The sequence below is a fragment of the Crotalus tigris genome, unplaced genomic scaffold (assembly GCF_016545835.1).
Source record: "Crotalus tigris isolate CLP2741 ecotype Arizona unplaced genomic scaffold, ASM1654583v1 scf7180000024445.887990, whole genome shotgun sequence".
Taxonomy (NCBI): Eukaryota; Metazoa; Chordata; class Lepidosauria; order Squamata; family Viperidae; genus Crotalus; species Crotalus tigris.
Genome location: NW_024100614.1, coordinates 398,733 through 413,551, shown reverse-complemented (window position 1 = coordinate 413,551; position 14,819 = coordinate 398,733). Strand labels below are relative to the sequence as shown.

Here is a 14,819-nt window from a genome sequence, read left to right as displayed (position 1 = left end):
AATCATTACTGGACCTCATTTTGTGCAGTAAATAATAATTTATTAAATTCATATGCACCCGACTCCCAACAATTCTGAATGGTTTATAAATTGTTAAAACACATAAAAATACAGTACAAGAAACAAAAAACAAAGAAATTAATATGGCAGAGAAAACAAACCTGGATAAGAACAAGGAAAGAAAAACAGACATCAACTATCCTCACCAAATCCCTAATGAAGACCTTTGTTTTCAAGGCCTTTTGAAATCGCATTGGGGTGGGAGCTGTTCAAATCTCCAGAGGAACCTTATTTCAGAGAGCAGATGCTGCTACAGAGTAGACATACTTTCAGTGTCCCACAATGCAGCATTATTTAATCAATGGAACCTGGAGCAGGCCAATCCTGCCAGATTGAACCAGCAAGGCACACATTATGGGACAGTGTAACTTAGGACATTATTTAGTATAGCAGTTTATACATCATCTCTAGAAATATAGAGTATAAGTATGAGTTAAATGTTTTTATCCAGCAGTGTTTTTGACTGCTTCAGAGCTGGTTACAATAAGGTCGTTTTGGATATTGCTGTTTGCTAATAGGTATGCAAATGTTTCAAGGAACATTCTGCCATCCTATTTTGACCATGCATCAGGCAATTCAACTATACCAGAGCTAGTCCAGCCTCAATTTTCTTTTTTCTTTTTGCAAACTTCTGTTTAATAAGCATTACAGAAAAGAAAATGGTTTTGAATAAAAAAGCATGGTGAATCCCATCTCAGTCAGAGGTAAAAAGAAACCAAACCTTTGCAGATTTGATACGTGTTCAGACTAAGGCATCTGTTCAGTTTTTAAAAAATGGGGTGGGGAATTAGGGAATACTTAAAATTAAATACTTAATTTTTTAGTGACCTTACTTGTGAAATAACATTTTTTTTCTTTGTCTCTGAGTCAGTCTTGACTCCTGGTGACTACCTAGACTAGTCTCTGCAGTTTTCTTGGCATGATTTCAGAACTTTCTTCCCAGTGCTGCCTTCTAAGGGCTGAGGGAGTATATCTGGCCTAAGTTCAGCCATCTGACTTCATGACTTAGTCAAAACTAGAACTTACAGTCTCCCAGTTTCTAGTTTGATGACCTTTAGACCAGTTATAATACTAATTGCATGATCTGTAAAATATCTGGATGAATTTGTTTTGCCATAATTGTATATATTTTTCATAATGTACAGTAGTATTCAGGCCAAAACAAGGCATGATACTGGGATAGGGGGAAATCTAGAGATCCAGCTTTTCTAGTTGAATTTAACATTCAACTCTTGTGTATACTAGTTCCCCATGTAGAACTGATGCAAGTAAATATAAGCAAACACTACTTACATTCCAAGTAGAAATTTGCAGTAAAGGTTTCTTCTGGCACAATTTGATCTAGAACCTTACATTAGTCAATTGGTTCTTCATTTATTGATTTTCCCTTCTTTCCCAGCCAATATTCCTGTTTTATTTCTCACATACAAGTCGGGTCTGTTTTTTTAATCTATTCTGAATATTGTTCATTGTGTATGTATTCTGAAAGTATAGTTTAATGTGATTATTTCAGGATTATTCTCTCTCTTTTTTTGAAAAATGAAGGAACTGATATATAGAAAAGGTGCACAGTGAAAACAAAAAGTATACCATGAAATTCAGTTTTGTTTCCAAATGCTCTCACTATCAATAGTTTCTAGTTTTGCATACCCTGAAGATAATGAGAAACTGGACTAATTCTGTTAGGGTATACTGCTCATAGTGAGGTGGCCTCCTGGTGCTGCAAATGTTAGTTGCTATGCAACTGGCCCAACAAAAGGATGTGAATATAAATCTTCCATTACACTGGGCAAGACAAAACAACTATGCTGTCAGGGAAGTACAGAAGTACATCTATTAATTGGGTAAGATGTTCAAATATCCATTTATTTATAAAATAAATTATGTAATTGATGGAATTTAACATCCAGGTCTTTAGCTGATAGGAAACTGTCTCTACACATATGAAGCTTAAGGTTTATTTCCACACATTTTACACTGCAGAACTATTCCACTTAAAATATTCATATGGATGTATTCCATACTGAAGTGGAACCACATATTTTCTTTTATGAAACATGCCATTTTCCAGTTTTAGTCTATTATTAGTTTTTAGTGTGTAGTGACAGTATATGTTACATATGCTTATAGCATTGGTTGTAAATTAGTATTAAATAATATAATTTAATGTATATTTAAAATTAATTATGTTTCAGAACTCAGTTTTAATATTAGTATAATTGTTTTCTCCTCCAGATAGATCCTTTTTAATGCCTTTGACTCAATGGTAACTCCAAGCTGACTGCCTGGTCTATTCCCTGCAAATTAATAATTTTATAAGTTTCTGTTTTCCTGGAATAAAAAAAAAATCTTGCAAAAAACTACCCATGAGATTTGAGAGTAGAATAAGACTTCTTAATCTTGTCTATGGAAGCAGTGGAATACTTACAGTGAATCTGATTTTGATAAAGCTAATCAGGGCTTTTTTTCTCATAGAACGCCCAGAACGGAGTTCCGGCACCTTTTTTGGATGGAACCTTGTAGGATAGGCAAGGCGGGTTATATGATGTGTGTGAGTTCCGGCACCTTTTTTTTTTTTTTTTTTAGAAAAAAAGTACTGAAGCTAATATTACAAATGCTCCAGATATTTCAAATTATTCAAGGAGTCCTAAACTTACATTGATTGGATTCATATGCCTAATTATAAATATGGTTTACTTATTTTGATTAAAGAACAGTTTGAAACCAGGCATTCTGGTTTATAAATCATGATTTACGGTTTATACATAGTGTGAACCAAATTATGGTTCATTCAATCAAACATGTAATCAAGTCACTTGCTAATGCAGTTTTCCTCAATCAGTTATCCTCTAGATAACATGACCACAGAAGTCTCTTTGGACAACACTGGCTCCCTCAGCTAGGAATTGAAAATGAGTGCTGGCTCCTAGAGTCAGAAACGACTGGACAGGGCAAACCTTTATGTATGTTTTGGATTATATTCGTACAGCATTGTTCTTGTTTACACAGGATAGTAGCCCAATGAAATACACATGCCTTCTTCCTAAGTAAAACAAGTATGCTCCTCAAGCAGCCTAGTTAACTTGTTCCATAAACAAAGTATCAGACTGAACTGCTGAAATATTAGTAGGTTCAAAAACAATTCCCACTGAACTAATGAAAATAATGAGATAACTGATATAATAATAGTTTTAACAAGCAAGACAAACTGAAAAGAATAATCTGATCTAGATTCATTTGGTTTCTTGTCATATTAGACCCATGGAAGATTATCTGCGGAATCGGTTTCACTAGAATCCTGGCCTAGCCAAAGTCCTGGTGTAAAATGCAAACACAATAACAGTTTACACATGAGGACTGAAGAAAACTCATACTGGTTCCCATACCAAGTCCAAAGGATGTAATCTTGTGTGTGTATTTGTGTAATTTGTACCTTTGAGATAGAGTTGACTCCTAGCAACTTCCTGGACTAGGCCTTGCAGTTTTCTATAGCAATTTTTTTTCCAGAAATGATTTGCAATTGTCTACTTTCTAGGGCTGAGAGTGAGTGACTGACCCAAGATCACCCAGGTAGTTTCATACCTAAGATGGAACTAGAATTTAGTCTCCTCAATGCCTTAATCCAGACATGTCAAACTCACGACGTCATGTGACATTGCGCAACATATCGGGCTGGTTTTACCATTGCCTGCAATGGGGTGGGTGTGGCTTCCACGTGACGCCTCCGCCCCGCGGGCCGGCAGTTTGACACCCCTGCCTTAATCACTACACAAAATTACTCTTATTAACCAGTAGAATTTTAATAAAGATTATGGCAAATGCTTTAAAAAAAAGTCAAGTTCAACATATTAATCTATGTTTTTGTATATTAGCCACATTAGCAAATGTTCTGTATGACAAAAAAAACCATTTGTGGTCCTAATGGGAATTATATGGTTGTGGGTATCATTTGGCTGGATGATGGTGTAAGGTTTTCCACTTAGCCTCACAATTATCCCAGCATTACTCAGGAATTTAAAAGAGCCAAAGAAACTCCTGAGCCGAGGTTTCAGCAAGCAAACAACTTTTATTTTGATCAAAATAGAGTTGGGTGACCCCATCTCTCTTCCTGGCTGGTAGAAAGATGAAGGCAACAACCAGGAAAGATATCTTCCACCTTTCCAGAATAAAGAGATCAGATCTTTGTATCAGGAACGAAAAGGTACAGAAAAATAATTCCAAGATGATAACTCATATACAGCAACCCAGGCTCCATCTGTAACTCCTTTCTCCCCTCCCTTACCAGGCTCTTTTCATATAAGCAATATATATAATGATTACAAAGTATCACTACTAATATCAATATTACTAATGTCAACCTTAAGCATAATAAAATCCCTTCAATGGGAAAATCTAAAGTTGGAGTGAATAATCATCTTCCAATTGCTTGTGTAAATATTTTCATTATAAATAGATCAGTACATGCAAACCCTTCATGAATTGGTAAAATCATGTATTTCTGACAAAAACATTTAGGATTTCAAATTCCCTGCTCAGAAGGACAGGATGAATCTGCCCAGGTATATTTGCAAGATTTTACTGGATTATAACAACTGGCCCAGTAACGAAAAAAACAGGCACTACCAGAAAATAAGCATTTATTATGGCATGGTGTCATTTCCTATACATAGCTAATTATTTCTGTGATAATATATTATGTCTAGAATAAAGAGAAACTATTCTTTTTATAGCATGTTAAATGTAAGCATACATTTTGAAGGTAGGTTATCTATATGCTGTATTTGAAACAGGTCACTTGTGATGTCATTGCTGTCGATATGGACGAGAGTCCAGGTGACAATCAAAATGCGCTTGCTTTTCCTCAAAGCTCATTAAGTCGAGCCCTACTCTGAGTGACCTCACATCGTCCGTGAGGTTTCTTTGGCCCCCTTCCAGATGCAAGGCCGTAGTCGGAGAAAATACTTAAGGGGCATGAGATGTCTGGTGCGTCCACGAAGACATATACATATTTTTTTATAAACCGCCTGGTACCCTATACTCGGGAAACCAGCACAGCACGCACGTGGCCTGCGATCTTACCTAGTTCTGACGCCGTAACAAGAGGAGCTACGCTGCTACGGTTTGTTTTGAACCTTTTGGGTGTTTTGTTTTTTTTTTTTTTAAAGGAAGGCCAGAATTTCAGCAACCCACTCGAAGACGTCCCGTGCCCAGCTGGCACCAACTACGGCAGAGCTTCGGGGCGCATGCGCATTTTTCACGGGATGGCCGGAGTTCCCACGTGACCCGGAGGGGTGGGGGGAGAGGCGAGGAGGAGAAGGAAGCGACCGGGGAAGAGTGCCGGCGTTGCTGCCGCCGCCGCCGCCGTCCTGCGTCTCTCCCGGTCCCGGCCGGCGGCGCCGCGAGCGGATAGTGTGGGGAGGCGGATCCATCATGGCGTCTATGCAGGTGAGCAGCCTGCGGCAGGCTGGGATGGCTGTCGGTTCGTCCCCAGGTGACTCTCCCGGGACTACGGAGAAGAGTGGGGCGGAGAGCCGCGCTGCCGTCAGGGGTGCCAGAGGAGGAGTTGGTGAAGGTTGGACCCGAGGCTCTCACCCTCTCGTTCTTCGCCTGCGCTGACTTCCGTGGAGCGGCAGCGGTTGGAGCTGCTCTCGTGTTTCCTGCCCGAGCGATTGGGAAAAGCGCCGAGAGAGGAACTTCGTCCTGAAGGAACGGCGAGAAGCCGGGCGAGGGGCAGAGAAGGCCAAGGAGGGCTCTCCCCACCTTCGTCTCCCTTCCCGGCTGAGGAAGGGGCTGGTGAGGGGAAGGAAAGCTGAAAAAAGGCGGGGGTGGAGGCGGCAAGCCAGTTTGGGCTTCAACGGGAAGAGCAGGTGGCTGTTTCCTAGGTGTGGCTTTCAAAGACTTGGGCTATGCTCGGCCTGGCTTGGTTGGTGGTGAATGTGGGAAGGGGCAGTAAAACGCGCCTACTGGCTGAGGCAGGTCTGTTGCTGCTTCAGGAAATGAAATACCTTAAGTATCCCTTTTCTTCGGAATCCTTTGAAGGATCGTATTGCTCTGGAAGTATGGAGAAGGAGTTTTGATGGAGCGCCTGCTTGTGAGGATTTGAGAAAGAGGGAGAGGTCAGGAAGTCCTTATGGAAAGTCATTTCGGTGTGCTTTCTTTTGTACCTTAGTCATGGCATATTTTGTTTTTGTAGGAGTTACACTGGCACTGCAGTCTCCATTGGATAGAGTTTGGATTATTTGTCTGGTCCCATAGACCAGGGGTCCCCAACCCCTGGTCTGTGGACCAGTACCAGGCCACGGCATGCCAGAAACCAGGCTACACAAACAAGCAAAGCCCCATCCATGGGATGCAGATAGCACATGAAACCATGCCCCCTCCGTCCATGGGAAAATCTTTTTCCACGGAACCAGTCCCTGGTGCCCAAAATGTTAGGGGCCCCTGCCATAGACCAATTACCCTGACTTCAGGGATGTCTCTGTGGTACCAGGATTTCAGGGTCTCCAAGGGAGCCAAATTAAAAAGAGTGATGGAGAGAGGTGAAATAGGTACAGAATAATCTGTTCTTCCCACTAAGTGGTTTATTACTGTTATCTTCGACACATTTTGATGGCAGGCATATTCAAAAACAAGTATGTATGAGTTGTGAAATTCTAACTGACATTTCTGTTTTGCCTTTGCGTTGGAATCAGGAAGTCAACCTCCTTCTGATCAACTAATTGGCCACTGCAAATCTTTTTGTAATATCTCATTTGCTTTCTCCCCCTTATCCATTGAAAAATCTCCCCACAACCATTTCTACAGTTTTGTATTTATTTCTATTGCTTTTTAAATTAATAAAAAGGACAATACAGTACACAAAAATATAGTGATACATATATTGTCAAAGACAAAAAAACACATAAAAATTATTCTAACAAAAAGTGAAAAAACAAAAATGTAATGTCTTTTATAACAATAAACAGTTATAATTCTATATATGTCTAATGTAAATAGTGAAGATGTATATCATTTTGATACATTTATATGATTATTTTAACCTATTGTATAAATGAGTCCCATATTTCATTATACTTGTCCATACAAAGCCTAGGTCTGTAGCAGTGGTTCTCAACCTTTTTAATGCCACGACCTCCAACCGGTCGTAAGTCGAAGACTAAACCAGTCGTAAGTTGAGGACTAAACCGGTCGTAAGTCGAGGACTACCCAACTGGTCATAAGTTGAGGACTTTCCCTGCCCGGGAGCGCCGCGCATGCGTGGTGCCGCCCCCTGCGCCGGCCAAGGCGTAGCTGGCAAGCAGCAGAGACGGAGCAGGCCGACCACTGGCTGGGCCACCAGCTGGCCCAGCCCAAGGGAGGTAAGGCACCCGCTGGAAAAGGGGAAAAAAATGGCGGACAGCCTTGCTTGGCGATCCTCGTGAAATGGTCGATCGACCCCAAATGGGGTCGCGACCCATAGGTTGAGAACCGCTGGTCTATAGGAAATTTACTCATAGATAGCAAGTGCAATCAGGTCTTCAATCCATTGAGTGAAAAGAGGCATACATTTATCTTTCCAATGCTGCAATATTAGTCTTTGGCCTTAATAAGAGCATGGAGAATGAATTCACCTTGTCTTGTTCTCAAATTCCATGAATTAAGATATGTAATTCAAGAGAATATTACCCTCTGAGAATTTTAGTTTTAGTTGTACAATCATATATCATCCACTACTTTCTCCCAAAGATGTAGCTATAAGACATTGCAAAAACATCCATTTTAAAGAAATGCTACCATTATTACATCTGCAATAAAATGCTGTTTTTGATAGTCCATTCTATACAACGTAACAGTCCAATAAATTCTAAACATTTTTGTTGTATAAGTTGTAATTGGAGGTCCATTGACATTCTTGCTATAGAAGTTAAGATAGTCTCCCATTATTTAGATAACATAGGAATGTCTAATTCTATTTTCCACTCATTTTTCAACATTTGCTATTGAATTGATTTTTTAATAACAAATATCTATAAAAAGTAATAATAGTTTTTTTTAGTTTTAAAGGATTTAACAAGTTGTTCTAGTACCTCAGGTGCCTTAGAAACAAAATGCTGCTCTTCCAAATAATGTTGTTAGCAAATGTTATAATTCTAAATATTGTCATTGACTTATATCTGATAGATGATTTATTTATCTTTGTACATAGGATAAGTTAAAAATTCATCTTTATCATCTATCAGTTGGTCCAAAGTCAATATGCCAGCTTCTAAGCTGTTTCTGTATTTGACTTTCCCATGCTTGTTTTTTAAAATAATATTTAAGAATTATTGAAGTAGTATTCTGCTCCTTAAAAATGATTTACAGAATTAAAATAATATACTTTCATACTGAAATCTGTCAGCAACAAAGATCTCAAGAAGCCATTATTTAAGCAGTTGATGAAACCAAAGAACTATAAATGCCCAGATTACCGAAGTCTTCAGAAAGATTTAGTAACCATAACTAGAGACTGCCTATCAACAACCAGGAATATATGTAACTTACATTAAACCAGTTTTTCTTTTTAAAAATATATATGAAGAAGTAGTAGTTGTGCAGACTATCACAGCAAGTCCATCATCCAATTAAAAAATGTTTTTGCCTATTAAATGTTGGCTAATACACGCATTCAATAGTTTTCAGCTTAGCATAGAACAATTTATTATCTAATTAGCTGTGTGTAATATTTTGATTTTAACTAAAATGTTTAAAATATACAGATATACATATTTATTAAAAATAAACAACATAAAAACTAATAACTAATACAAAGTAAAGAAAAGACAGGAACAATGACAAAGAAAAAATAAAAAATGCAAACAGAAAAATCAAAGTTGCTGATTTCCTTTTCAGCAAGTATAATTACAAATAAAAAACTATCTCTTACTCTGTGGTTACAAAAACATTCTCTTTATTATATTACCTATTTTTTCTAATTATCAAATCTGTAAGTCAAGTTCATTATTTTCTGTTTCACACAAAAAGTCTATAAGGGGCTTTTACTCAAAAAATGACATCTTTTCTCTAATTAAAGAAGTCAATTTAGCTATCTTTGCAAATTCCATCATCTTCACAACCATTCCTCAATTGTGGGCAATTTGAGTCTTTCCACTTTGATACATATTTTGTACATATATTCTTGCTGCAGTTGTATAAAAATAAAGTCCCATGACTTTTTTTCCAGTTCTTTGTCCGTCAGTCTCAAAAGAAAACCCCTGGGTTCTGTTGTATGTTAATCATCAAAAACTTCTGCAGCAGTGTATTCATTTGCACCCATAATTTTCTGGCTTTTTTATATCCACTAAATATAATAAAATGTCCCTTTATGTTGTTTACATTTCCAACATAAATTTGAAATACATCCTATGCAGTTTTTCTGGTCACATATAACGATTATCCATAATTTTATAGAAATTCTCTTTGTTATAACAAAATGTAAATTTCATCTTGTCAACCACTTATTTTCCATTTGTAAAGAGTTCTATTTCCAATTCAGTCTTATATGTTCATACATTCTTTTATCTATTTTAAAGCTTTTTGATAATTATGTATAGGAGAGCCATTGATAAGTGTATCACTTTGCTATTACATCTTCTCTTGACTTTAGAGAAGAGCCAGAGAGGTGTTTTCGGACAAAATCTGGGTGTATATCTATTCCATATTCTCAATATGGTACAACTAACATAATGATTTTTAAAATCTATGTTAACCTTAGTTTTATCATATGATAAATAATCATGCCATCCAAATCATAGATTGTATCCTTCTAGCTCCAGCTCCAAAAGTCTTTTATTTCTCAGCAATGCCCACTTTTCATCCAAAATAAACAACAAGCAGCAAAATGCAGTTCTGTTCTTTTTGTAGAAGAGGAGGCAGAGTCAAGAAGGGAATCAACCTGGAGTCGTTATGTTCCCACAATTGGTCCAAGTCCAGCTCTTCTTGAATTCTATTAACTCTTATCTAGTGGCAATTTAGTGCTGACTGTTAGTCGACTAGATTCTTGTGTATAGGCAAGAGTAATAAATCATCTTAACTAGAACTTAATATGTGGGCCTGATTCTTCATGCCTGACATTAATAAATTAAGGAGAGGCAGAGCCTGGGGGTAGAGTCAAGAGAGGAGTCAGCACTAAGTTGGCGCTAGATAAGAGTTAATGGAATTCAAGACTGGCTACCCTTGAACCTCCTTGGGGCTGTAATGACTCCAGGCTGATTCCTCTCTTCATTCTGTCTCCACGCTCTGCCTCTCCTTCTCCCACACTTTGCTCTGCATCTTGTAACACCTTACATTTAACTAGTGGCTTTTCCCCTTTTTATACAAAGGTATGTATGACCACAAGGGTGCTTCAACTCTACCCATCAGCTTATTTCCCCCCTTATGTAGCTCCCAGCATCCTGAGGCCCCTGCCAGGGTACCCGGTCTTTGCTGTTTTCCTGTTGCCACTACTAACCAAGCATGACTCTTTGTGATGCAGTTGCTAGCCACACAAGGCTTTTTTCCTCAGCAGTTTCTTCATATGACTTGGGGGAGATGGCCTCATGTGTCCAGCAGCTGCCTTGTGAAAGACCAGAGTGGGTATGCCTTGTCAGCAGTGGGAGAAAGAAGATGGCAAATATCAGTTGGAGTAGCAGAGCTCAGGACAGCAGGGGCCCCAGAGTGCGAGATGGTGAGGATAAGCTTTGTGCCACTGCTGGGCCAAGCTTTGTGTGTGAAGGACTTTGCTGTGTGCTGAGGGTCATGATGTAATGGAATGTGGATGATCTTGGGGGCAGTCGGACAAGAAAGGAGAAACTCCTAATGGATTAACAGTCAGAGGAAGAAACTTAGGAAGGACATGCCCTAATGGATCAAGCAGTTAAAAGTGGCGGTGGGAAGTTTGTACTTTCAAATTTGCAAGATTCTGTTAATGTGGCATTACAATAAGATAGAATTAACTGATCTAGTTGTGGTTCCTTTCTGGTTTACTTGGGAGGATGACATAAGGAAGTGATGGCGAACCTATGGCACGGGTGCCAGAGGCGGTACTCAGAGCCCTCTCTGTGGGCACGCGCACCATCACCCCAGTCCTAGGCCTTCAGCTGGGTTTTATAAAACCTTTTCGTTTTAGTCCTCTGCCGCCGTATACAAAAAAAAGGATTCAATCAATCAGTCCATTTCAACTTCTCGCAGGAAAAGAGAAGATCTTGCAAAGTTGGAATTGATTGATTGAACTTTTTAGTCCCACCCAGTCTGCCGTTACCACCACAGCTGCACCCATCCAGTAGGCCAACCCCACCTGGTACCCGAAGATACATAAGTGGGTTTTGGGTTGCAGTTTGGGCACTCAGTCTCTAAAAGGTTCGCCATCACTGACATAGGGGTTTTTAGCAGGCCCAAAGTTGTGCTATGCCAAGACTGAGTTGGAGCTGGGCTTCAAGTTGTGAAGAGCTTTGTGTGGTGGCTCAGGTTTGTTGCAGAGCCGTGTATGCCATATAGCAGTGATGGCGAACCTTTTAGAGACTGAGTGCCCAAACTGCAACCCAAAACCCACATGCATTGTTGAGTGCCCGGTGGGTGTGGCCCATTGGTTGGGTGTGGCTCATTGGCTAGGTGTGGCCTGCGATGGTAACGGCAGACTGGATGGGACTAAAAAGTTCAATCTTGCACTTAAAGCGGTATATAAGTCTCATAAATAAATAAATTGCAACTTTGCAAGATCTTTTTTTCCCCACGAGAAGTTGAAATTGACTGTTTGAACCTTTTTGTTTTTTTGCACACGGCAGCAGAGGCCTAAAGTAAAAAGGTTTTATAAAACCCAGCTGAAGGCCTAGGACTGGGGCGACGGTGCGCGTGCCCACAGAGAGAGTTTTGAGTGCCACCTCTGGCACCCGTGCCACAGGTTTGCCACCACTGCCATATACGTAGGATGTGGGCAAGGGTTTTAGCACCAAAGAGTTTTAATGTTGCCCGTATTCTCCACCGTTAATAAAAAAATCCTTGATGTTGGTGAACATTCTTCAAGCCAACTGTGATAAATTCAAAGCAACTGTGTCTTTTTCCAGGTTCACACAGCTATCCTCTGTGATTTATGGAAAAGATAATGTTTGGCTTTTTCTGCTTTGAATCTGAAACATTGCATAGCCTTAAAAAATACATGCAGAGTCAGTTTGATGTAGTAGTTAAGCCATCAGACTAGAAATTGGGAGATCGTGAATTCTAATCTCTCCTTAGGCATAAAACCAGGTGGGTGACCTTGAGGCAGTCACTGATTCTCAGCCCTAGGAAGGCAAATAGTAAATCATTTCCAAAAAAACTTGGCTAAAAAAATTGCAGAGACTAAGTCCAGGCAGTCGCCAGGAATCAACACCAACTTGAACGCACAAATATATACTACATTCATACCCCTGGACACACATATATAGTAAGGGAATTACCTACAAATATGTATTGGGTAAAATGTCTAGGATTAACAAGATAGGGAAAATGTGCATAGCAAAGGATTACTTTTATTCCAGCTGTTTTGGGGAAAGTATTGTCCTAAATTCAGGGTCATCCTCTTTTCAAATAAAAATGGCAATTAACATATGCTGCCTGGTAATTCCTTATGACCATTATAAAGAAGCTGTCATATTCACTTCAAAATAATCATTCTATTTTTCGAGCATTTCTTATTAAACTCTCTGGAAAAAGTATTTCTCAGCAACAAACCGAAGTAGGAAAAATATAACAATACGCTTTCCATGTGTTTGAAGATATATTATACAGACCTTAATTTAAGATGAGTCTTTAACTTTAGTAGATAATAAATATCGTCTTGTAATCTTATACACATAACTTAAAACTTGATTATCCTTTGTAAAATTCCTGGGATAAGAATCTAAGGGTGATTTTGAGAAGAAGACTCAAAGGCACATGGCAGGTTGTATGAGAAAAGAAAGTAGAAGGGAATCCTGTTGCCCAAACAGACATATACTCACATAAGTTTTACCTCAAATTTTCCTATGGAGCTACTAGGATACTAAATACATTCTATCCTATCATTATTTTCTGAAATTCTAAAAGAGATTTAGGGGTGTTATCCTGTAAATAAACTGGAGCTCACATATTTATTTAATTAAATGTTTTAGTTAGTCTGTTTCACAGGCATATTTTGCAAAAACATACGGATAGGTCAATCTTTAATAAACCAAAACATAGCTTTATAAAAGGTAGTGATTTCTAAGTATATGTTTGTTTATTACTCTGTACATTTATGTAATTAGTACTTTAATATCAACTTTTGGAAATCCCTTGCAAAATAATAATATAGAGGAGGAGTAAAAGGAGATGACAGTGAATAAACATGCTCATTAATGCAAAATTTTAAAAGGTCCATTAAAGATGGAAAATAGGAAGTGAGAATGAAATGAAATATTCAGGAGAAAATGAAGTAGGGCAACATTCTGAAAAGAAGCATTCTGTATTTTATTAGCACACACTGCAACATTTTGTTCTGGGTACCGTTCGTCCGCAATTTGTATACATTTTTCCAATCCTCATTAATATTTTTTAAAGCGGTCTCCTTAAACTTTGAGGTTTAAATAAATAAGTGATTGACTGTTGGCAACTTATTGGTCACATACATATACCGCAGTCTCCATAATTAACAGAGGAAAGTGAAATTCTGGGCTCATATAATTTCATCAGTATATGAATGTTGTGAAACTTAAGGAGGATGCATTATGTAGTAATTGTTTTGAATATGAATGTTCATTAAAGTATATTTCTCTGATTTCTAGATTGCTTTTCCTGTATCTGCATCATGTCTTTCAAGTAAAAGTATACTTTCACTTTTTATCCTCATGTTTATGGCAGCTCATGTTTGTTTTATTTTTTTCTTAGGCTAACTATGGGTGATAAGAGTGCTAATCTAACAAATCTAGAAAGCACCAAGTAGTGGAAAGCTATAGTTATCTCACGATTACTTGGAGAATACTCTGATTATTATTTTTTTTAGCTGCTGAGTGTAGGGATATAATTTTATCCAGTCATGTACTACTCTTATCTATTCAAACATTATCTATTTGATATAATACTGTAAATAATGAAAACCAGTTTCTACAATTTCCTTATACCTTCATGCATTAATTAATTAATTAACGTATTTTTTTCCCATTCAAATGTGTTCAATTCTCAAAACTGAGAATTGCCATGAAAAGTCCCTGCAATTTTTTGATGAGATTTTTCCGAAATGGTTTACCTTTGCCTTCTGAGAGGCTTTGTGCCTAAGACAGGTCTAGAAATCACAGTCTCCCAATTCTTAAACCACTACACCAAATTGCCTCTCAATATATTAATAGTATGATGTGATGTATGTTTCCTCTGAATTATCCCTGTATATTCAGTTAGGTTCACTGTTAAGTAAGTTTCACATATTTGCAGTTTTACATTATGTGAATCAAGTCTAGATCTGTTTTGAAGTCATGCTACATATATGGACAGTTGTTCAGATAAAATTGAATTATATCCTTTTACTAATCATAAATTTAATTGGTGGTCAAGCCAATTTGCATAGTTCTTAGAAGAATATCTAGATAGTTTAATTGAAGTTTCTTTACTTTCTGATATTTATTGTGTTAAAGAAATGTTGAACTTCATCAATAAACATTTTATATTGGATATCTGTTTCTTGTACTGTACTGATTTTCCATATAACATATTTTGTTATTTGTGAAGTACAGTCTAGCTGTCCCAGTCTTGTTCAGAAATAATAGTTCTCTGGA

General features: G+C 38.0%; 1 protein-coding gene across 7 annotated transcripts in view; it reads left to right on the top strand.

Moving 5' to 3' along the window:
• The first annotated feature begins 1,850 nt into the window (after positions 1-1,850).
• UBE2W (ubiquitin conjugating enzyme E2 W) overlaps positions 1,851-14,819 on the top strand; it is a 32,011-nt gene continuing 19,042 nt past the window's right edge. Inside the window, exon 1 of one of the 7 annotated variants that reach the window (XM_039332076.1) lies at positions 1,851-1,904. In XM_039332076.1, the coding sequence (XP_039188010.1) occupies positions 1,866-1,904 (39 nt within the window). In that variant the 5' untranslated portion in view covers positions 1,851-1,865. Of the gene's footprint in view, positions 1,905-4,180; positions 5,506-5,536; positions 5,854-5,890; positions 5,943-7,416; positions 10,745-14,819 lie in introns of those variants that run through there. The other 6 variants (XM_039332077.1, XM_039332080.1, XM_039332079.1 and 3 more) reach the window with 6 other exon arrangements.